At 28.5% G+C, this 24,063-nt stretch overlaps 1 protein-coding gene across 6 annotated transcripts in view; it reads left to right on the forward strand.

The window, feature by feature from the left end:
* Window positions 1-9,579: 9,579 nt before the first annotated feature.
* The window catches only part of LOC106678638 (rab11 family-interacting protein nuf), a 169,737-nt gene continuing 155,253 nt past the window's right edge, over window positions 9,580-24,063 (forward strand). The window contains exons 1-5 of one of the 6 annotated variants that reach the window (XM_014417279.2): window positions 18,212-18,356; window positions 18,462-18,685; window positions 20,022-20,130; window positions 23,467-23,553; window positions 23,637-23,717. In XM_014417279.2, coding sequence (XP_014272765.1) covers window positions 20,036-20,130; window positions 23,467-23,553; window positions 23,637-23,717 — 263 coding nt within the window. In that variant the 5' untranslated portion in view covers window positions 18,212-18,356; window positions 18,462-18,685; window positions 20,022-20,035. Of the gene's footprint in view, window positions 9,650-11,330; window positions 11,497-18,211; window positions 18,407-18,461; window positions 18,686-20,021; window positions 20,131-23,466; window positions 23,554-23,636; window positions 23,718-24,063 lie in introns of those variants that run through there. The other 5 variants (XM_014417273.2, XM_014417274.2, XM_014417275.2 and 2 more) reach the window with 5 other exon arrangements.

The following is a 24,063-nucleotide window of genomic DNA, read 5'->3' on the forward strand; positions in this document are numbered from 1 at the left end:
GATACAAGTTTAAATAATATATTCTCACAAAAAAAAAAATTATAAGATTTTAAGGATTCTCATCCCAATGATTTATAAATTTAAAATAAACAGTCTAAAAGTAGAGCTATTTAATTTAAAAAATAAATAAATAAAATTAAATACTCATAGTGTAAATAGTGTATAAATAATTAATTTAATGATTGTTAGTGTAATAATTAATTAGACTAACTTAATATCATTGGAATAATTATATTATTACTAATATAACTATAATTTTAACTTGGAGGAAGGTAGTCCGTGTGGCGGTCAATAAAAGTTTCAAAATAGTAGTCCAGTTGGTACCACCATTCTTATCAGTACACCATTCTTATCAGCCCTGACGAAGCCCTGCATAGTGGTGCGAAACAATAAATTAGTTAGTTAACAATAAATAGTTTTTTGTTACTATTTTGAGACTTTTATTGACCGCTATCCGGACTCTCTTCCTCCAAGTTATATTAGCAATAATATAATTATTCTAATGGTATTAAGTTGGTATAATTAATTATTATACTAACAATCATTAAATTAATTATTTAAATAATGAATATTGCTACATTTTTTACAATACATTTTGCCTAAAACATGTTTTTCGTAAATTAGTGAAATAAATATTAAAATTACTTCCATAGTAACATTGTATTTTCATTTTCCACGTCTCTCATTTGCACAGTCTGGATACCTGAAATCTATTACAAAAAGTTCAATTTCAATAGACATTATTTTTACTCCAGAAGAGCTGAAATACATAAAATGTTATTTAAAGGGTCAAATGATCCTTTTTCGTCCTTCTTAGTATAACTGCTCGTTTTAAACGTCAGAATGTCATAAAAGTACCTAATATAATTTAGTGTAGATTGGAATGAAATTGTTTTGTGTTATATATATGCTAAAAAAAAACTTTTGATTGCTAATATGAGACTTTAGAAATATTTTATTTTCTTCTGATGGAACTTGCTTAACTTTTGGTAATTTTTTTTTTTTAATACCAACCGATAAGAAAGAATGAGGTGTTAAAGAAGACACCCTGTCCTTGCGAAGACAAGGAAGACCAAGTGACACTAATTCTAGACTAGGAAGGACACCAACCACTGAAGCGTAATACTGTCAGCACTGGACACAATGCGCTGGTCTCTGGTCACTCCGTCCGTTGACACTGGAGGCCCATTTATACATTAAAAAAACAGGTTTAATACCACAGTGATGTATTTAAATAATATATCTCCATCCAATTATTAATTAATTAAAGTTTTTCTCTAAAATTTAATATATCTTGTCACTTGCTTGGCTGCTTCACTTAAAACTTTGATTAGCAGTCAACTTTTTTAACATTTAAATTTTTGAAAAAGTTTTAGCTGTTAGATTTGTGTAAGAATTTATGAGTTTTGAGAAAAATACCTCCGAAGCAGAACTAGACTTTCAGAGTACTACAAATTTTAATGCAATGATGCAACTTAATAAAACATTTTTAAGAAGCTACTATTATTTTATTCTATATTATAAATGAACTATATTATTATTTTTCTGGGGTAATATTTTTATTGCTAAACGTTTTAATCTGTCTTACTTAAAATCCCTCATGCATTCCACATTTTTAAGAAAATAATATACCTATAGTATTAAAGTTTAGAGTAAAATTATTTTTGTATGTAGTTGGCAAGATTACTTTTTTTTTTTCTCTAAATTCAAATCTCAGTGTAATCGTATAGAAAAATCTTTAAAACATACATGATAATTTTTTTTTATTCTGTGCAAATGAAATTTTGTTAAAAAGCTACATATTTATCCATTATAATTTTTGTTTTTATAGTTTTCTTTTTTCCGTCGAAATTTTCTCATAACATACGAGCTATGTTCTTTTAAGATTAGTGTACTCGTTAAAAAAAAAAAATAATAATAATAATAACTACAAAACACTAAACAAATTTATTGAAAGTTTTTATAAAATAATTAGGATTTACATTTTCTATTTTTATTAGGAAATTAATAATTAAAAATATTCGGAGCTAAAATCAAAAATATAACTGTTTTGTATTTTCTCTATAGTGATGGGATACAGTGATTTAAAGCCACACAAAAGCCATTGAATGAAAGGCCGGAAATTCCGATGCCAATTATACCAGGATTCCCTTGCGGTTTTGAGCTGAGGCAAGCTTATATTGACTGTTTTAGGGTTTGGTAAATAACTTTTTTCCACTAAATACAATTTCCAGGTAAAATTTGCATTGTTTAATAGGTTAACATGGTTGATATCATTATAATAGAGTAGAAGATTGTATAGCCGTTTTTCAATCGCTTTTTAAATATTGCCTGATCTACCTATCTTAAAGTTTCCTCTTCCCGTTTTAAGCAAATATTTCAAAAGTGATTTAGGACCGTCGTTCCCCAGCGGTCTTAGCGGGGCGGGTCCAGTGGGAAGGATTGCCTTTTTGTGTGTTACGATTTCCTCTTGTGAGATTGTGACATGTCGTATATCGATTAACCTACTCGCTATAATTGTCTGTTTGTAAAGTTAGATGAGTAAGGGTACCATGGAGGGTGGAAGTGGATGGTTTCACGTCGTTTTTCAATTTCAGGAGCTTTTTAAATATTGTTCAATTTAACTATCTTAAAGTTTCCTCTTCCTATATTTATTCACATAATATATATATTTGTATTTAACAATTGATTGTGCTAACTTTTGATAGATTGATAGCTTGTTAGTGTATTCCGAAAGTAGGTTTCTTTTTACTTTTACTTACCAATATATGGAATATATAGTAAGGGAATTGTGAAAATTTTCAAAAACAAGTTTTATTTGTTTATAAAGAATTGTTTTGTTAATCAATTCTTTATTATAGTTTTATGTTTTTGAGATACTGATATCTAGTATCCTATCCCACTTACGACAATGTGTTACTATCACAGTAAGTAATAGAGGCCATGGACGGAGGTTTGAGCAACAAAATTAGCATTCTCTTGTCAAAAGCGGTGTCGATTCGAAAAGGACGTAAAATCCACAAGTTAATAAAATTATAGCAGTGCCTGTACAATAAAAATATTATTACTTCTAATAGCTTCTAATAACAAATGACTTTGTGTATATTTATAACTATTATGCTGATGATATTGGAAATGTGATATCTTATTTTATTTGTATTGGATTCTTTTAATTAACTTAGTCCCTTTTATCATACTTTCAAATCAAAGCAGTTTTAGTATTTAAAAATATTTTGTGGGATTAGTAATAGAACCCTGAAGTAGAGCTCCAAGTACGAATCATAATTTCTGACATTTAAACAATTATTGTACTATATATTACTAATATTAGAATACTACTACTATCATTAGAATAGGTTCAAGTGACTAGCAGGAATCAGTCAAAGCTCCTTGAACTAGTCTAAAGGTGGATAATGGGCTTTCTCCATGCTAAGGGAACAAGACCTAGGATCGATTGTGAGGGATAATTCCCAAGCTGACTGAGCAACAATAGGACCAAGCCATGTCCTGAAAGGGCAAAGAAGTCGATTAGCAAAGAGGAGAAAGCCACTATCGATTCCTGAGATCGATGATTTCCATAGTCGAATTCCAGCTTTCCTAATAGAGTCCGGTATTGTCTCTAATTAGTTCATTAGTTCGGCTCTTGAACACAAGATTGGAAACTAACGGTCGCTTTTGGAATATTTTTTTTTAGCTTCTGTAATTTTATCAATTTTTGTAATAATTAGATTGCATTTGTATTGTAAACATTATTATTGACAAATTTGACATATGCATAAGCTCGTATGTGGATTATTGATCCTTTCTTATATGGAAATGAGAAATTTCCTTTTAAAAAAGTTAATAAATCCAGTTCTGAAAAGTAATGTTTTTTTTTTAATTTTAATTTTATTTCTTGATAAATATTCTACACAAAAAAATCTTTCTCAGTTTATTTCGAAAATTAAAATTTATTTCCATCGGTTGAAAATTTTAAACAGTTTTCCTAATCAACATTTTTTTAAAAAAAAAGTAAGATATTTAAATTAGATATATTATGTATAATGTTATATCTATCCCCCTTAATATTTATATAAAAAAACTTTTTTTCGGAAATTTGATTTATTGACTTTGATTTCTTGGTGGATTTGTGAGTATTTTATTGCACTTACAGTTCTATACCTCTCAATATAATTCTCTCTGTCAAGAATTAATTAAGAAAACTAATTATCATAAATTCAACGATTTTAATATTCAGATAATATTAATATCCCTCCCTCCTCTTCTTACAGTCCTACATACGAATTAGTCAATATTGAGACGCTAGATACAATTGGTTCATTATTTGGAATACTTAACTTTTATAATCGAACAAGAAAAGAAAATTTGACCACTCTATTTTTTTTTTTTTTCTTTTTCTAGATTCCGGCCTACGGTTCTCTGAACTCGACATTATCATCATTGTTTCAGAATGGTAGCCAACTAAAGGTTTCATACGTCCATATCTTGGCTATTCATGGAATTAGAAAAAATATATAAAAGTATTTTAGAATCCTCATACGAAGCACCTTAAATAAAAATAAATTCAATTCAATTATATATATATTTTAAATTAAAATTTTTATTGGCAACTTTATATGTGACGATATTTGCAAATAATTGCATATTTAAATGAATTTATGAGAAATATTATTACCGTGAAATTTCACTTTATTTGAAGTAGTAATTAATCGATTAATAAATATAAATCAATTTTTACTTAGCGAAATTGATTTGTTTTTATAATTAGTTTATGCTGCATTAACATGGAAACTCTTTCCAAGTTTATGTAACTACCTCGTTATTGTACTGTTGTATTAGTACTTTTATTGCTCTTCCCTAAACAGTTTGAGAAATGAAATGAAATGAAATGAAATGAAATGAAAAAATAACTTTATTCTGGGACATATGTCCCCTAAGAATAATTACAAGGTTCATATAGTGAGATTTTTATCTGGCGAGCGTTTACAAATTTTCAGATAGTAGAATGAAATTACATTGGTATATTGGCTTATACCAAATTACATTGGAACGAAGAGTGAGGAGATCTATGATATAGGTAGGTTTTTTGATGTTAAGAACTTGGAATAGAAAAACACCAAGGAGGTATTGCCTTCGGGAGGTTGGATAGAGCCACTTCAACTCGGAATACCAGCGAGAGACTTGAGAGCGTCTAGGCAACCCAAAGATAAATCTTACAAAGCAATTCATGAGTCTCTTCAGTCTCAACTCTAGTCCTGCAGATAGCCCTCCGTACACCAAGAGAAAGCAAATACATTTTGCTGTTAATAATTAAATCATATTTAGTGGACTCTGGTGACTGAGTACACAAAATTTCTGTCGTCGTCTTCCGTAATTGTTAATCGCATTCCTATATATATAACGACATAATTTTAGAGTTGTGTTGAAGTTAGTTTCAATTCATTAAGAATTAGCTTGTAGTTCTTGATTCGATACCTGTCTGGAAGGCAAAATGTTGCCAAATGGATAATTTCATTCCAGACTAGATCATATGATGAAAGAATCTAAATTATATTGGACTGCGCGACTACGAATAGCCAAGATGCCTTCGAAAAAGTCGTTTAGAATACAAAACTGTTTAAAAATATATAGATCGTTCAGTTATTGCCAATCAAAGTCCAATGCATATTTACGGCCGTATCATTTTGTTGTTTTTTTTACCCCTTTATTTTGACATGTTTTATGACATAGTGTCGATAAACATAAAATCTACAGTATTTTATAGTAATGTTTTGTTTATAATAATTGGAGGATGAAATAAACTTTATTTATCGAAAGATTTTTCCTTAAGGAACTCCGGCCAATAGCAAATAAATGTTGATGGACAAAGAGCGTAATCAAATGGAAATAAAGAAAGTAGAAAAGGAAAAAAACACAGAGAGGTCCGATTGGTTGAGATTGAGTCCTGGGAAATTGCTTTTGGTTTCCTCGTCCTGAGTGGTTTTTCCTTTAAGGAAGTCCCTATAGAAGTGGCAGGAGAAGAAAGGATTAAAAAACTTGGAAGGCTCTTTTGTTGTATTCCATTGATGTTCGAAGCCTATAGCCCTGGGTAGGGAACTGCAAAAATGTGTTCAAAACCATCCTAAATTTATCATAAAATAGGTAATTACAAAAAACTGCAATATTCTACTAAATTGGGCAACACTACTTATATAAGTTTTTTTTTCTTAACTAATATTAAGTATACACGATACTAACATATACCGCATACATTTATATTCATGGTTATCTGTAAATGCTTTTTATTATATGAAAATACAAAGTAATAATGACGTATATTATTGTTAAATAGAGAGAATAACGATAATAGGGTTGAGAACAAAAAAAAAAGTGGAAAGAATGAATAAAGAAAATATAATATAACTTTGTGCTAGGAGAAGGAGAAATATAAATAAAATTGTTTTAAAAATAATATTTGAAATATATGGTATTTAGGCTATATAAAATTATTATTTGAAAAAAGATGAAGTAGAGAACATTTTTTTCCTATCTTTCTTAATTATGGTAGTGCCTATACTTCAATAATGGATAAGTATGTTTTGTGTTTTAGCAACCCGATGTACTTAGGCCGGCAGCCTTGCCAAATAAAGCAGTTCTTTCTCATATACAATCATAATGACGTTCAAAATAAATAAATTGTATTGAATATAATAATATTTAGTTCTTAGCACTGTAATATTTAAATATATTATCCATGAGTGTATATTGAAGATTATCCTCCGTATTGTATATTCTCTGTAATACAGTTTAGAAAACAATGTTTGTGGGTCATTGCTTCAATCTTTTGGGATAATACGAGTAATATTGTAGTCCTTATCAATATACCAATATTTTAATACTGTATTACTTTCCTTATTTAGTCCATTTACAAAATATTGGTATACCAATTTGTATTATATTATAAAAAAGATGAATTAAAACATCTTTACATCTTAAAAATCTAATACTATATATACCAGAGAAAGTTGAGTTATATCATTCCATTATGAGGATAACAGTGTTAGAGAGATAAGCACTAATATTCAATATGGATATAATCATAATGATGTGTTAAATGTAAAAGTTTTTATATGCTAAGTGTTATAAGTATAGGATTGTGAGCAGCCCAATATAAAGTACATGTTAAATGCAAAGGAGCTCCTAGCGGATTTCCTGGGTAACTTGTTTTGTAACCTTCCTCCCAGAAAATTCGAATTATTATATTCATTCATTTTTTCATTAGAGATCTAAAAACGTACAAAACAGAGACAGCATAATCCTATCACGAACTACGAACAACTATCCTTTCAAAATGACAACAGACAAAATAGTGCGTAACTCAGCTGGTCTGTTGTACGGGTAAGTCGTAATTATCCATTTAGCAGACATATTTACAGACTCTCAAATATGTTAAATGTTATATCTTGTAACATGCTAGAAGAAGGAAACATTTCTATACTTAATTCAACATTTTCTATTTAATCACTTCAATGTATTAAACTGGACATCATGATTTGATAATTATTGGCATGTTGATAAGTACTGCAGTATTAGTACACCTGAAGATACGACAATGGTCTCGAAACGTTATTTTTAAACTGCTAAATTAATAATGTTATAAAAAAATAGGTATTCTTAGAACTAGTTATTACTCTCAGCTGTGGACTAATTGTGTTCACATAGGATTCATGCTACGATTTTGAAATACATATCATATTGGTTCTGAATATGACCAATATGTTTAAGAATGTAATAAATGAACTGGGAATTTTGGATCGGACACATTAAGATTTTGAATATACACCAACGCCATTACTCTTTTGTGCATCAGTAATTTATAATAATATACACACATTTTAAGCAGTTAGAATTCACTAATAAATATAGATATTTGTCATATTTCCCTCTTTTGTAACGTATTACCGTTAACCGAGAAAACTGCATGTTTGGAATTATTTAACAATTTCCATGCGATAACAAATTTAAATATTTGAATTGAAACACATTATAATCGAGTTATTACAAATAAAATTGTTCAAGAAGTCGTTAGAAAAAATTAACTAAATTAAATGACAATTAAAATTAACAAACTTTTGAGCAGATATACTTAAATAATATCTTGATATGTAACGTTTAATAATATATTGTAATTTAAAAATATGTGTTTGTATCCCCTTAATAATGTCAATTATGGCGTTTGTTATCTTTTTTATAATTAATTAATTTCCTAAGTAATTTTGATTACGATCTCGTTTTAGATATACCTGCAATGTCTTAATATTGTAATCGATCAGTGTTGTAATTGTCCTTCATTAGTTTGCTTTCCCCAGAAGTTAGGTAACTCATGGTCTGTCTTATTTTTTAATGGTACTTCTAATCTATAATAATTGATTAATTTATAAAGAGTTATATCTTAGAAATAATTGTCAGGCGCATAGCTTAGGAGTTATATAGTAAAAATTGAAAAAAAAAAGTGCAAAGATTTCACTTAAAATACAAATTAAAGTTCTAATTACTGCAAAAGCTAACTTAATCTCGTAAAAACCATTACATCTTTTATTGGTTACAGGTGCCGCAGCTATCTTCTGATTGTGGCACCCATGGAATCTATCTATAAAAATTTAGTGATAGTTTTATTTATAACTAATTATGAATTATAAGTTTTTTCTAAAAGTGTTTTCTTAGTATTTATTTTTCAGGGATAATTAGGCTTTTTTAATTACTTCTTTATTTTATCTTAATATTCTAACAACGTTTCGGTCTTTTTGCCCATTTTCTAGTACTTTTTTCTTCTAAAATGAAAATAATAAAAAATCAACAGTTTTTTTTTAAAACATTAAACATCGTATATCAAAAAAGTTTTTACGATTAGCTCAAAAAGTAATACCAATTATTTTTATATTTTTTTCCTACTTTAAATTATTTGGCGAAAAAATGTCTATTCACACAAAGAAATTTTCATATTATAAAATTGAATATTTTTTATTACATTTTCTATAAGTTATTCCTTATGGTCTACATTAAATTAACCAGTGAAATTCTTATTATGTGTGATCTTAAATTTCACTGTTATTATTTATTTTATAATATTAACTCCAAATCAAAACCTATTTTTTATGTCCATCTTTGTTTGCCTTATTTCAGTGTACTGTGCCTTAAAAGAGGTGATAAAAATGGGCTAATCTTCACGAATAAGAAAACCATAATAAAGTATTTATAAATTAATTTTGCCAATCTCTAATCTTTGTCTTATTTATTAGCGGATAATAAAATAATACCAGACATTTTCGTTGAAATTCATTTGAAATAAAATTAATGCTGACAATGATGTTTTTTCTATATTTCTTTTTATTTTCCCAATTAGGTTGTTGAGTCCTGAAAACTGTCAACGGGGAGATAACGGCTTATCAAGCCAATATTTTGTTGCAACCACCGTTGACACGTAGCAGACGGGCTGCCTGCTGGAGTATGTCAGTGTTGATATGATATGTTAGTTTAATGCGACATATCGTATAAACTGTATGTCCTTGCAGTTGTAGTCGGAATACAGTATTGAGAGTCCGTATTGCTGAACTGTGCCTATAAACAACATTAATTATGTATATGTTCTCAGATACGTTGGTTTCTTCAGGTAAAAGTTTATTATTATTTACTAGTTTTCCCATTTAAAGTTTTAACAATTGAGTATTAGGCAATTTTAATTCTATTCTATATTATTTTTTTAATATAGCCAAAATATTTTAACGTATATATAGAAGTTATTTAGAACTAAATTTCTGTATACATTAACTAGCAAAGTTAGTAACAAAGTAAGGGATCTACCAAATTATTTTTGAAAATATCGTGATTGATTGAATTATAAATATTTGTCAAGCTTTAGGCTATGACTGAGTTTTTACTTTAAAGCTTCAAAAACGCGGCTTTTTCGTCTTACGTTTAAAAATCTGTGTTTTTACTAAATATTACTATTTTTAAGGACTTTTTTTGAGTTTATTTTTTGAACGATTTTTTAAAATAAAATTTGTCAAACAATGGAAAATTGAATTTTAATTTTTTTGTTATTTTTAACTCATCCGTCGTATATAATTTAGTTCTAGTTTCAAGGGTTTTCATGTGTCATATTGCATTGGTCTATAAATGTAATAATATTTTCTATTTTTTATTTTACATGAAGAGTATATTTCTGAAAAATTTTACGTTTCTTGAGTAAACCTTGTCTATACGTTGAACCGTTTGTTTATCTTTAGGTATTTTTTCTTTCTAAAAATTATTAAAAAGTTCTTTTCATTATCTATTAATTGTTAGGATGTATAATTTGTTACATTTAAGGTTTATTAAATTCATAAAAAAAAAAAAAAAATTAATTTTCTTTAAACTGTTTTTGATTATTAAAAATTGGCTATTTTTAATAATTAATTCTATTATAATATTGTAGTAAATTATAGATAAAATATTCATTTTTATTTTATTTTTTTGAATCAATTTAAATAACTTTAATACACTCCAAAAAATTAATACACTAATAAAATCACACTTTAATTAAATCATATGAATAACCTTCTCCACTGCTGCCAGATATATATATTTCTTACAAAACAAAAAAAATAAATAAATATTTAATTTATAGTCTTCTACAAATATTATAATTTATATCAAAGATACCAATAAATTCAGTTGTAAGCTAAGTTCTCGTCACTATCGAATATTTATTGACACCCGATAGGTTCATTTTAGTATTATTAGAATCGATTTAGATTATAATAAACAAATAAATGATATTTTCTCGAGACAGTTTTGGCTAATACTGTCCGTGAGCCAGGGCAGAGGTCATCGACCTCTTGATCCCACCAACTTTCTCCAATCCCTGCACTTAGCATAGGTTCTCTGGCTCGCTTAAAATGTTCTTGACACTTTTTTAAAACAATTAATGACCTGTTTGGCAAGAATTGCAAGACAGAAATTATATTTACAAATTACAGAAGCACTACACTATATAAAAAAAATATTTTTACTTTTTTGTATGAAAGTTAGTTATGTATATTAACCACCCGCCTTTATGGAGATGTAGGAGGTAAGGAATCACTTTCTCAAAAACTTTAAGCATGCTAAGTAAATTCCTAAAAATAAAAATCTTTCAATGTAGTAGACTTTACTTGAACTATAAGGCATAAAAATACGGCAGTGTTGTAAGCTTTACTCCACTATATCATATGCTGTCATAAAAATCATTTTAAATTCAAATAAAACTTTAATAAACATCATATCGTAAAAAGCATTCACATGTGTTGTGTAAAATACGCAATTTTCTTAGGTTAACTTTGTGTACGGAGATTTGTGTAGTATTTGATTGCTTCACGATTTGATTTCCAAAAGCTGCAATGTGTCCGTATCCATTTTCCTTAGATTTTTTTAAGTACATGTTCATAATACAGCTTAACTTTACTGGGATGCCTGTACTTGAACACAGCTTTTTTAAAGGTACCAAGTTCTGATAAATATTAGTACTAGTAATTTTTCTGATGAAAGTTTTTATATCCGTCTTAAAATATCACTGTATTTTGACTATATCGTAAAAATTCTCTCTTAAAATAAACTGTACATTCTGTTATCATGTTCATTTTCTAGCATTATGATATTGGCTATCTATTAATATCTTTGTTTCAAAATGGATTACTAGACTACACGAGGCACGCAAACCTCTAGCTCCCCGTTCCGTTGTTCCTTCGACTACAATGCAATGGTCTGGTGTCGAATGAAATCCATATTTTACCAGAACACTTAGTTTACGATCATACCACTTGACGGATTTATTACCTTATTGTACTCATTCGACGCAGAATAAAGTGTTCTTATGAGTTATGAAAGTTGTATAATATAACTTGATATTTAATGAAACATGAAAAAAACAAAAAAAACAAACACATAATTTCAAATATAAAATGGAGAACCAATAATGAATATTAAGAAAGTAATACAGGATCTCTGTAAATAAAATAGAGCTCATAAAAGATCCTGAAAATAATTTTAAAAATTAGTAACTACCACATTTAAAACGGAAAGGCATTGCTAACGGTTCTAAAGCTCTTACAAATCAGCTAATTAAATTAGTCAAGTAACGGATTAGGTATTTTCCTCGTTTTTCGCCTATAATTCCCTAATAGTATATCCTAACGGAACAATTATGGTTAATAATGAAATGAAAAAAATATGAAATTAAACTGGATTAAATCTTGTCTCGAATAAGTACTATCACTTATTAATTTGGTTGTGTAGTAAATTGTAAAATGTAAACCATCATAAACCGAAAAAGAAAACTTTTCTTTTAGCTTTTCCCAATAACTTAGTTACAGTACTATTAAAGCAATCTATTATTAATTAGCAATCCAAAATCAAGACGGAAAAGCATTACGGTACTGTTGGTTTTTCATCTTATTTATAAAGTTATGTAGTAAAATAAAGAGTATTTATAAATAAAAATGATTGACCGTTACTGACTATGAAGATTTGTGGGAGTGCGGTAAAAAGGAAATAAAAATAGTTTTCAACTATTTATTTGCCGACCTTTCAACCCAATTTACAGAGCTTCATCACGGCTAAAAATAACAAAAAATATGTTGCAAATTAACCAAACTAAGGGGAGGTTAAAAATGATATAAATATAAGTGAAAAATTATATAAAAATGAACAAAAAGAAATAAAAATAAGAAGTACAACAATAAGTATATAAAAAAGAAACAGGACCTTTTAAATTATTAGATTTTAAAATGAACATAAGACGTAGAAATAGAAATGTATGTATAACGCAAATAAAAAAACAAACATTTTACACATTAAGAGACGGAAAACTAAGGAAATCAAATGATTATAAATAAATTTGTATCTATATACATATATGAAAATTACATATTTTTTGTTATTTTTTCAAGTTTCAATAAATATCAATTTCTTGGTCTTCAGATCTATGCCATGTCATGAGCAAGCATAAGGTTGCAATAAATTTGTTTATTCCTTCTCTCAGTTTAAAATGAATGTATAAACAAGTTTATACATATTTAATTGATCGTGGCTGTAAATAATATTTGGCTAATTATTTTCCATAACTGAGTATTTTTTTATTACGACCAAGTTTCTAGTTTAAATTAGTTGGGTTATGACCAATCTAGATTCTATTACCAATGACGTAATTAACAATAGAAATTTAAAAGAAAAAAAAAAGAAAACTTATACATAATTAGTTATTTACTTGTTCGGTTTTAATGTTTTTTTCTAATGAAAATTTTAAATCATTTTATATTTTTTATCTCACTATTATTTAAAAAGAGTTGTAGTGATCACCGTGAAATGTATTATTTTAATTATAGAGCAATTCAATTGGACATTGAAGTAAAAATTAAAATGCTGGGATGAAGACATAAAATGTATATATTTTCCTGCTTATGCTAGGTTGAAAAAACTACAGAATGCATGCAGATTACAGTTATGCGATTTGAGCAACGTGTAATACAATTAAATGAACAGTTGCATAATTTGTAAAATGGGGATTGGTCCATCGTTAGGATGACTAGTAGATATATAAATAGTACAGATATAAATTTTCGTGAAATATAAACTTTTTTATTCATTTATTTTATTTTTTTAAATTTGTTTAGAGAGAAATTTTATGTACATAAAATGCATCCTGATGAAATTACTTTTCATCACAACTTTTTTTAATGTTTCTCGATTTTTTTAAAAAATTTATTTATTATATATCAGATCGGCCTGGTGGGCCTTGTATGGTTGATACAACCGTTACATTTTTTTTAACAATTGACTATGGAGGGGGGTATAGTCCCGTACAAAAGACACCCCTAACTATATACAACGTTATAATTTAAAAAAAAATAAGATAAAATAAATAGATTAAAATTATAATTTTTGATAAAAGATAAAATTAAAATTAATAACAAAAAACAGCGACATTCGTAGACCTAACAACACAAACAATTGCCCTCTAATGGTAAAAAAAAAAATTAATCTGAAAAAAAAAGACGAAGAGAGAAAAAAATAATAATAAATAAAATAGAAACAGTGTAAATAATAGAATTAATAAATATAGAATTTATAACAGGATGTCCTGCAGCTGCCTAGGCTTATGTCTTCGGGTTGTGGTTGGGTTTCCCAAGTTGTAGGTCACTGCTCCTTTTAGTTTCAGTAAATGGGAGTGAAATTTCATGAACCGTTTTTTGATGTAATCTTCTATTGACTCCACTTATAATTCCTGATGCAATTGGCTATTTGTTATGAACCAAGGAGCATCCACTGTGATTCTTAGGATTTTATTTTGAAGAGATAGTAGTTTGCCTTTTCGAGAAGGATGCTGCTCCCCAGACTTCACAACCCCAGACATCAGCAGTGCCCTGAGAATAGTTTTAAATATAAGAACCTTTGTATCTGGTTTTAAGTTGGAATTTCCATTTAGGATAGGATATAAAATTGCTAATCTTGCGTAGTTTGAGTTAGTTTATTAATGATATCTTGATTTTTTTCTCCATAATGTACTATATTTGAAAATTGAAGTGGTTGGATCAATGACGTTCGGCGAGTTTGAACAAAATTGGTTCAACCATTTTGAAGCAATATTCAGTAGAAAACATTTTTTTTTTTTTTATTAAATTTAACACCTGGTACTTCCTCTATATTAAAGAGTACATTTTAAACAGAAATATGATTTAAGAAATCGATCAAACAATTAATTAGAAAATATCTTGCTGTAAATGTCGATAAATACCGATGTCTAGGTATTTAGTGTCGCTACCAGATCTATTTCAACAACAAACTGGTCCAATGTTTCTTTAATAATATAAAAGTATCAATAATAAGTCCTTTTTCCAACAACTTATTCCTTGTACCTAATATTCAAAGCCAGTAGTTCCCAAGCGGTGGTCTGCGGACCAAAGGAGTGTCGCGGAAGGTTCGACAACTCAAATTTTGTATGAACTCAATGTTACAATTATTTTATTGTTTATCTATTCTCATGTTTGGGTGTTAGTTCAAAATTACATTAGGTAAATCCTCTATAAAAATGCCTCAAAAATACTTTTTTAAACAACCTAATTTCCTGGTTGGGAGTGGTGGACCATGGTCCACGCAGGGTTCATTTCTGTCTTTGGGGTTTTCAGACCTCGCTTAGTTAGAGACATTTGTCCTAAACCCAATTATATTATGTTCTCTAGCAGAGTCTCTCTTGATATCAAGAACGGATGTTCCTGCACGATGTTTACCGATCCTCAAGGCTTCCTCAGGGAATTGCTTCTTGTGCCCTCTGTTCTAATTTTTATTGTTTCTTGTGATTCTTTTCAATCAGCTTGCTATTGTGTCAGAGTTTTATCCAACGTAATAATCAATTCTAAATTTACTTTTTACTTTTATTTTATTTCTACCGTTTACTTTTTTACTTTTGTAGTAGGTAGAAATTTAATGTAATTTCTAGAAAAGTATGTAAAACATCTCTATATAGACAGATATACAGATATACATTTTACCTTTGATTACAAACTATTAACTTCACTAGACATTTTTTAGTTTCTATTTAAAATGTAAATGACTTTAAATACTTTAATCCTTTTTGGCTCGCTTGCTACCGACTATTTAAATCTTTTCTTAAATGTGTTGGTTGAATCTATGTAGATGTCAAGCCCGATCTGATCTCACCAGTATTGTCCTTGCATTCAGGGACGGTATAACCATTCACGTAATGCTTCATATTTTTGTTACTGAAGGTTATATACATTATGTATATGTTTACTTTATAAACTTACACACTCGTATTATATTAAACTTGAGTTAACTATTTTGCTCCTTGAAACATTTTTTTTTTCGTCTATTACCCTGCTTCAAACACGAATATTGTAATTCAGTTCATAAAGTTATTAAATTTTATCAATTTTGGATAAATAAAAACCTATCCGAATTCTATTTTAGAGCAGAATAGAATTTTTTTTATGAATAACAACTAAATAGTTTCATATATATGTAGTTGACCATAAAAATTTAAATATTTGAAGATGGTCAGGGTTGCGGTCAAAAAAAGAACAAATAGTTTAAAACTATTTTAATGTCCGACGTTTCGCCCCACTTTGCAGGGCTTTATCAGGGCTAAAAGGATACAAAAAAAAGCTAAGAATATTACAAAAATAAGATACAATAAGGTAATTTAAGCTAGGATATAAATATTATGTAACAATAAAGTGATAAGAAATTACATATAAATAAAAGGAAGGAAGTCATAATATAGTATCAGTATAAAATAAACAATGATAAGAATAAAACATAAATAACAATGGCAAGAGTAAAATACGTAAAATATACAGTAAAAAAGTACAGGAGACTTACGTAAATCAAGAACAATTCGGGAAAAAGAAAAGAAAAAAAAAGTAGAAAGTACAGATTAAATAAACGTCTTGAAAGAATAAATATAAATAAAAATAATAATAATGATATTAAATTATAATAAATGAGCAAAGAACAAATAAATAGTTTTTTCTTTTTAATTAGTTGGTATAAACAGTATTTAAAAAAAAAAATGGTATAGTATTATTTTTAGAAATTCTATAAAAAGTTGATAATCAATAATTTATTCTTTTCTTTAAAATAAAATTTGGTATAACTTTTTTTGCTGAATCTGTTTTACTATATAAAAACCAAGACCAATGTTTTAAAAATTAAAATAAGTCTATATATCCATTTTTGGAAATCATTATTAAAAATTATTATGGGAGCAATATGAATTATAATACCTAGTTGGCAGGAGAAAATTTAAATTTAAAAATAAATCGAATATAGTTTTAGTGGAGAATTTAAACTGCCCAAAATAAAAACTTTACTTTTCAGAAGAGGATATACTACCATTTTATTGAAAATTCTTCAATTTCACCTTGTTTTTTAATCTTAGGTTCCTCGGGATCTCAAAATGCATTAACTTAGTGTTTATTTTTCGTATTTAGATTTTTTTTTTCTACCGTTAGATAAAGATTTAAATAAATTTTTGTTCATACGTTGATTCTTAGCATATTTAGAAGGTTTAAATATGCAACGCAGTTTTACCCATGTTTTCGTTCCAAGTTTAGGTTAAATTTTTATAGTAATAATTATTTTCATCCATTGTTTGATAGTTAAGCCTCTTCTTTTCCCACATTAAAATATACGTAACGTTCTTGATAATAGAACAGATATTTCTGGAAAGAGATGGGTGGTGATAACAGCACCGTACAACATTCGTAGTACTCTGTAGTCATGGTTCCTACTTAAAAATATAATTAAACGAATTCAAAAATAATAACACTTTCATTTTAATAGCGGTGGTAATACATATTTTAAAAAGTATAATGTTTGATTGTTGAGATTGGATTTGAAAATAGACGAAGTAGGACCGAAACATTGGGCAATTCATTAATACAATTTATAGAGTTGGAAGGTCGAGGAGTGTATTTCTTCCTTAAATTATTACATTTTAATTAATATATATTCTTAATTACATAATTCAATATTTCCCTGGGGACTGCTAGGGTTTTTTACTCTCCTAAGGTAAAGTGAAGCGTAAAAGAGGGGAGTTGACCACGCCCTGGTACATAGGCTTACGTCGAGGTAAGTAAGAATATCCGGCATTGTAATCTTAAGTTCATAATCAGACAGCAGGTGACTGGATGCTACCCCGGAGGTCTCATTATATGACTCGCTTTCTTGACTCCTGTTTTCCTGACAGCTTTTCCCCTCCCTTATACACCTTCCTCTAAGACAAAAATAGGTTGTATCTTGTACGATAACCCACTTTGCCTGCCTTAGTAGGCATACCTCTCCCCCCTGTATCCCTGCTCTATACTACTCTACTTCAAAGCAAAAAAAGGGTCACATCCACGGTGCTTACGTAGAAGTTAATGGGAATGTCCCACTATCGTATTCTAAACTGAAATAAAACGCAGGCGCCAGTAATTGGGTCGTACTCTTCGCCTACTACCTTGCCACACCCTTGGTCTATCATAAGGCCCGCCTTTTCGGCTTCACGTTTCCTCCCAGGTTATCCTCTCCAACGCTGCCATCTTTCCATCTAGTTTTCGATTGTCAAAAGTGTTCGTTAAACCTAACCTATTGTATTTTGTTAACCGTTAATTATCGATTAATTTAACCGATTAAAAATGTAATTCTTATTTGTAAAATATCATATGTTCGTAAATACTTCAGATGGGTTTCTTCAAATTTGTTTAATTTTTACGGGAGAAGTTTTCGGTAGTAATTAATGGCTTCTTAATAACTTTGTTGTGTTCTTATTTGAGTTTGAGTGTTCATGGAGTTCCCGAAAGGTAGTGGCAGCGGCAATACTAATCTTCTTCGTAAATTAAATGAAATACCGGTATTTGTTTGAAATAATATGTTTATTTTATTTTACTTTTATTTCTCTCTTTCAGAAACGATAAATTGAAGTTTTCATTGGATATTTTCAGTCATTCCTTGAATTACGTTGGAAAAGCCCTGAGTCACTGTTTAGCCTATCAAAGTCGTGACTTTAATACGTTCTTTGTCGGGGCCCTTAACAAGATCTCTGGTTATATTTCAGTTTGTGACGTAACATTACGCTTGTTCAAGGCGTTATCTAAGCATACGGAATGGATCCTGCACTTTGTTTTTAAAGGTTAACTTTTTATTTTGAGTTTGGTTCATTGGACTTTTAACTAATGTTTAGAATTAGCCAATGCTAGTCACTTGAACTTTATAATTATTTTTATCGCTATTATATCATTGAAACACTCTAATATGACAAGTGAATGCACATATCAAATTTGCAACCAACCAACTTTTTTGTTTATAGATAATATCGATATTTTCTTCAGTCCTTAACAAACATCCAAGGTTATATTGCTAATTGTCAGACAGACGAACGCTGTTCCTTGAGTTTATGCTCTGAAATAAAAATTCTTGAATAAATGATCAATTTAGAACACAATTTAAAAAAAAATTTGGTTGGGTCCTTACTACATATGCAAGTTAAATATAGTAAGATTATATAAATATAGTATAATATAATCATTTAAATTTAATAATACTTGGAATCCTCATAAAAGACTGAAGGAAACTGTACGTCGATTCCGACTGTTATAACATATACTAAACAATCGGTCCAAGATTCCACGCTAATACAAAAGACTGATCTTGTTAGACTGACCATAAAGCATATCTGGAAATACGGAGTTGAGCTTTGGAGACCTACTAAACCATTTTATTCCATATACAATCCTTACAGTTCAAAATCCTTAATGTTCCATAAGTAGCCGATCTACTCCGATTTAGATATCGATTCGTCATCCTAAACTCCTTAACTTCCCAAAACCTTCTAATTTATATCTTGCTTCTATTCCTGACATTCCGCCGAGGCGGTTGTAAAGGACTTATAATTTTTTTTTTAAAATTTCAAATGTAGAATGCTGTCTATATATCTGTATCATGACATTGTAATCTATCTTCACATTTACTAAATTTATTTCTATGTAAATACTCCGGTAAATTTCAATAAATAAATAGAAAAAAAATTATTAATGCTTTATACAATAGTAATTATATTATATATATTAATACATTGGAAATGGAAATTGACTATAGAACATAGGTGGTAACATCTCAAATATTGAACGTTTCTAACCTTACTACCTTATGTTAGAAATATTTACTATTTAATAATACTGAATTAGGTATATATTTTTAGTTTATATTTCTCTGGATAAATTCGAATTCGTGATAATTATTATCTCTGATGTATTTGATCGTAAAAAAAATTGTATTGGAAACCAAAAAGAAAAGGATTTGAATATATATTTTCATTTTTAAATTTAATGTTCTGTTGATATTCAGTTAGAAAATAATGAAGGAAAAATAGCAATATACCTCTCTGTATAAAGTATTATGAGGCTTTTTTTATTTATAAATTGTGTTGTTTATTTATCAAAAATATGCTTATGTACTTTTTTTTTCAGGAGGTAAAGAGAGAATGATGGCACCAAGCGTGGGACAGCGGAATATAAACGCCAACGAATCTAATGATTACATCTCTGATAAAGTGGATAGCAACGGCAAATCGAACAGGTAAGTTGCATTATATATAATATTAAATTAAAAAAACTCTTTCAAATATTTTTATTTTTACCATCTTATTACCTAATTAATAACTTTTTCATCTAAATAGATATGTATCATAACTTAATTTTTCTTCAGTAGTAATAAGTTCATCAAAATAAAAAATAGTTGCAAATTATTAATTTATTGTTTAATATGTTTCGTCATTCATAAAAAAATATTTTTTTTATTTTTGTTTTGTTCAGTTTCATCTCCTTAGTTGAATTGTCATATCTGGAAATCTGTAATTTTAATTTTTTTTCAAACATCTGTTGACTGATTTTTTTCATTGAATGGACTTTGGATATAACCTATTTGCAAAATTATGGTTTTTCAATTTTTCAAATATTTTTAGAATATCTTCCATATATTTTTTACACTAACGTAAGATAAATAACCTATCTGCTTCGTACAGAACGTAATTATTATTTAAATGTTAAAAACCTCTTGAGTCTTCACAAAAATATATAAGCATATATTGATAACTTTTCACTTGACTGTTGTAGGCCATTATTTTTTGGTGAATCTCGAGGATCAGTCAATGAAACAACACTGTTTTTGCGATCTTTCGCAACTTCATTGTTTGCATAGTCATGCTCGACAATGAGAAAAACATTGTTTTAAGAACAAATACTTTCTTCAAATAATAGATATAAAACAACAAGTGCATGGTGGATTTTTGATAGTAAATATTACAATTAAAATATTGTTTAATAAAACATTACTTACAATTTTTTATTGGAGTTTGTTCTACATTGTGATCATACTATGTTCAGATTTAAGCCAGAACTAAATCAGCTTTGAAATTAAGGTAAGGCCCGATTCTTTTATGTTTCTATAGTAACCATTTCGTTTAAATTTCGCTTGTTTTTTTTCCCGATATATGATTTTTGGTGTAATAAATTTGAATCTACGTCCTATTTGTCTAAAATGTGTAGTGAAAACAGTTTGGTGGTTAGGCAGTGGTGAGGTTTGTTGGAGTTGTTTGTTATATAACTACAACTATATTTTTGTTATGAGGTGTAGATAGTTGACAGTAGATTAATAATTGGAGAAGATGGTCGGGGGTGTGATTAGCAAAAAATGAACATGAATAAATAATTTTGATTTATTTATGTTCTTTTTTGAACCGCACCCCCTCCCCCCTTCCATCTTCTCCCATTATATTTGTGTTAATATACAACTAGCAACCCCAACAAATATGACCAAAGTGATCTCACTACACGTTATAGACAAACAGAACATTAATTAAAAATATGATATAACAAAAATCACACATCGGGAAGAAACAATTTTAAGCGAAATTTAAAAGAAATTATTACTATAGAAAAATATAAGAATCAAGCTGTCAATAAAAAATGTACACAATTTAAATTCATGTAACTATAACCTAATAAATATATAATACACAATTAACAACATTAAATAGAAACAGACATAATAAAAAATATAAAGAGCAGACTGACTACCTGCTGGGAAAAAACGCTTACATGTTGGAAAACTCAAACAGTAAGGTGTGTTTGAGTTTTCCAACATGTAAGCTTCATTTCAAAACCGATTTAGTTCTGGCCTAAACATGAAGATAATATGATGACAATATCGAATACACTGCAATGGAAAATTGTAAGTAATGTTTTTATTAAACAATGTTTTATTTGCAATATTTATTACACTATGTACTTGAATTATTTGAAGAAAGAATTTGTTCTAAAAAAACTATTTCTCATATTAGGGCATAACTATTCAAACAATAAAATTGTATCAATCCATACCCACAAAAAAAAATTATATATCTATTAACCTCAGGTTTTAGCTATGGAATTAAGAAGCTATGAAAATGTAACTTGTGACTAAGGAAGGGAGATTCTGCCTTAATACTTGATGATTAAAAACAAATCTTGATATCATTACTCTGTTTTGATAAATAGCCGAGAAATGGGCATATAACATCTCTAATAAACCGGCAATCTAAAACAAAATGGCGGATGGTAATGTCGAGTTTCAAGGGCCAACATTAAATAATAGAGGTTTTTAGATTTTTGGATTCTTCGTATGTTTGGACGTTACATCTTAAATTTGTATAGAAGTTAAAAATGATTTATTTTTAATTATGTGAGATAGTTGACCGTGGATGATGAATGAGGAGAAGATGGTTGGGGGTGCGGTCGATGAAAAACACAAATAAGTACGATTAACTTATTTGTGTTTTTCATTGACCGCACCCCCAACCATCTTCTCCTCATGATTTATTTTTGTTGATTCGTAAAGTCAATTACTGAAAATAAAAACTTGAATACAGAAATAATTAGTGCTTACTTATAGGTCTGAAATTTGAATACTGACTAAATTATTTCCCGGTACTACTATCAGTCGAAAAATTGTACAATACATTTTGTCGAGCACTGAATCCAAAACCCACTATGGGCTGCACTAGTATAACTTGGTAGGTTACAGAAATATTTTTTTTTTATGTAGCAGGTAATGGAAGTCATAGGAGGGTTTTATCTGAATATTAAAATCGTTGAATTCATGATATTTTATTTATTATTATTTTTTTTTTATCTCCCTTCCTTGCCATTTCTGGCATACGGAGTGCGGGAGCAGCGGGGTAGTGCGCGCTGGGGTTTGCGCATGGCACTGCTCCCAAAGATCACCAATTCTTTTTTTTTTTACATTGTACTTTATTCACTTTGAATGTTTCCAATATTCTTTTAAATGACTTTGTCTAGTGGTATATAATAATTGAGAATTACAAGCTATCATTTCAGGCTAGGTAAATCAAAGTATTTGTCGAAGTTATGGAGAACAATGAACTTACAATTTAATAAGAATTAAAATTAAATAGTAATTAAAATTTATTTAAAAAATAAAATAGTAAATTTGTATGTAAATATTTAATTATCACTTATTACAATAATTAATATAAAACTTTCAATGATGTTCATACAGCCCTATAAGCAAGCAATAGGGAATTATTTCCGGGTCAGCTAGTGAAAGTATAAAATGATGCACATAGTAGGTAAACTCCACGTTTATTCTAATACATTTTCGTATATATCACATCTTCTGATAATTGTTTTAGATCCCTCTCCGTTATCAGTTGCTTTTATTTTATTTTTTTAAAGGAGTAGGAAGGTGTTTTAGGAACTGGTGTTTTCCTTAAAAAGAGTATATCCTGAGTTTCTCATTCTTACTTAAACTATGAAATCACAATATGATGAAAACTTATTTTATTTTTTTTAAATATTCATAATACTTTTTTAGAAGAACTTGAGTTATAAGTATTATTTTCTTCTTTTTTTATAGCCGGTGTTCAAGCATGTCGGATGGAGAAAGTTACGAGTGCTACGGTGAAGTCGAGATGGATACTTCCCTGTCCGGTCATATGAATGGGTAAGCTTTCAAATTGTTTTGAAATATTTAAAAAATATTGAATTATCACTTCTTTATGACTTAATTTGTTTTTTTTTAAACAGGAGTGGGGAGACTCGCCTCTCCAATGGCAACAGCTTAAAGAGGAATACGTGGCTGAGGACGAGTCTAAAGAGGTCCAGCAAGTAAGTTTAATGGTTTTTATTTAATATTTTTCTCTTTATATTTATAAACTTAATTGTACATATGAAATAATATTTATATTAATAACTAGCATAAACAATAGTAAATAATAAGCATAAACATAATTATTTATATATACTAAAGTGTTTAACCAACAATGGTTACTGATTGCAGAAATAAATAATGTTAGTAAGCCACATGTTACTTAAAAAGTTTGTGCTCAACCAAAGATGTTGAGCGTGCTTATAACTTTTGGAAGATACGAATCTGTAAAAACGAAAAATCTGTTTCATGGAGAATTTCTTTCCTTTTTAAATTAAATTAATAAAAAAAAAAGTATTTTTCATG

This window comes from Halyomorpha halys, unplaced genomic scaffold (genome assembly GCF_000696795.3).
Source record: "Halyomorpha halys isolate HHAL.00 unplaced genomic scaffold, Hhal_1.1 Scaffold151.1, whole genome shotgun sequence".
Lineage (NCBI taxonomy): Eukaryota > Metazoa > Arthropoda > Insecta > Hemiptera > Pentatomidae > Halyomorpha > Halyomorpha halys.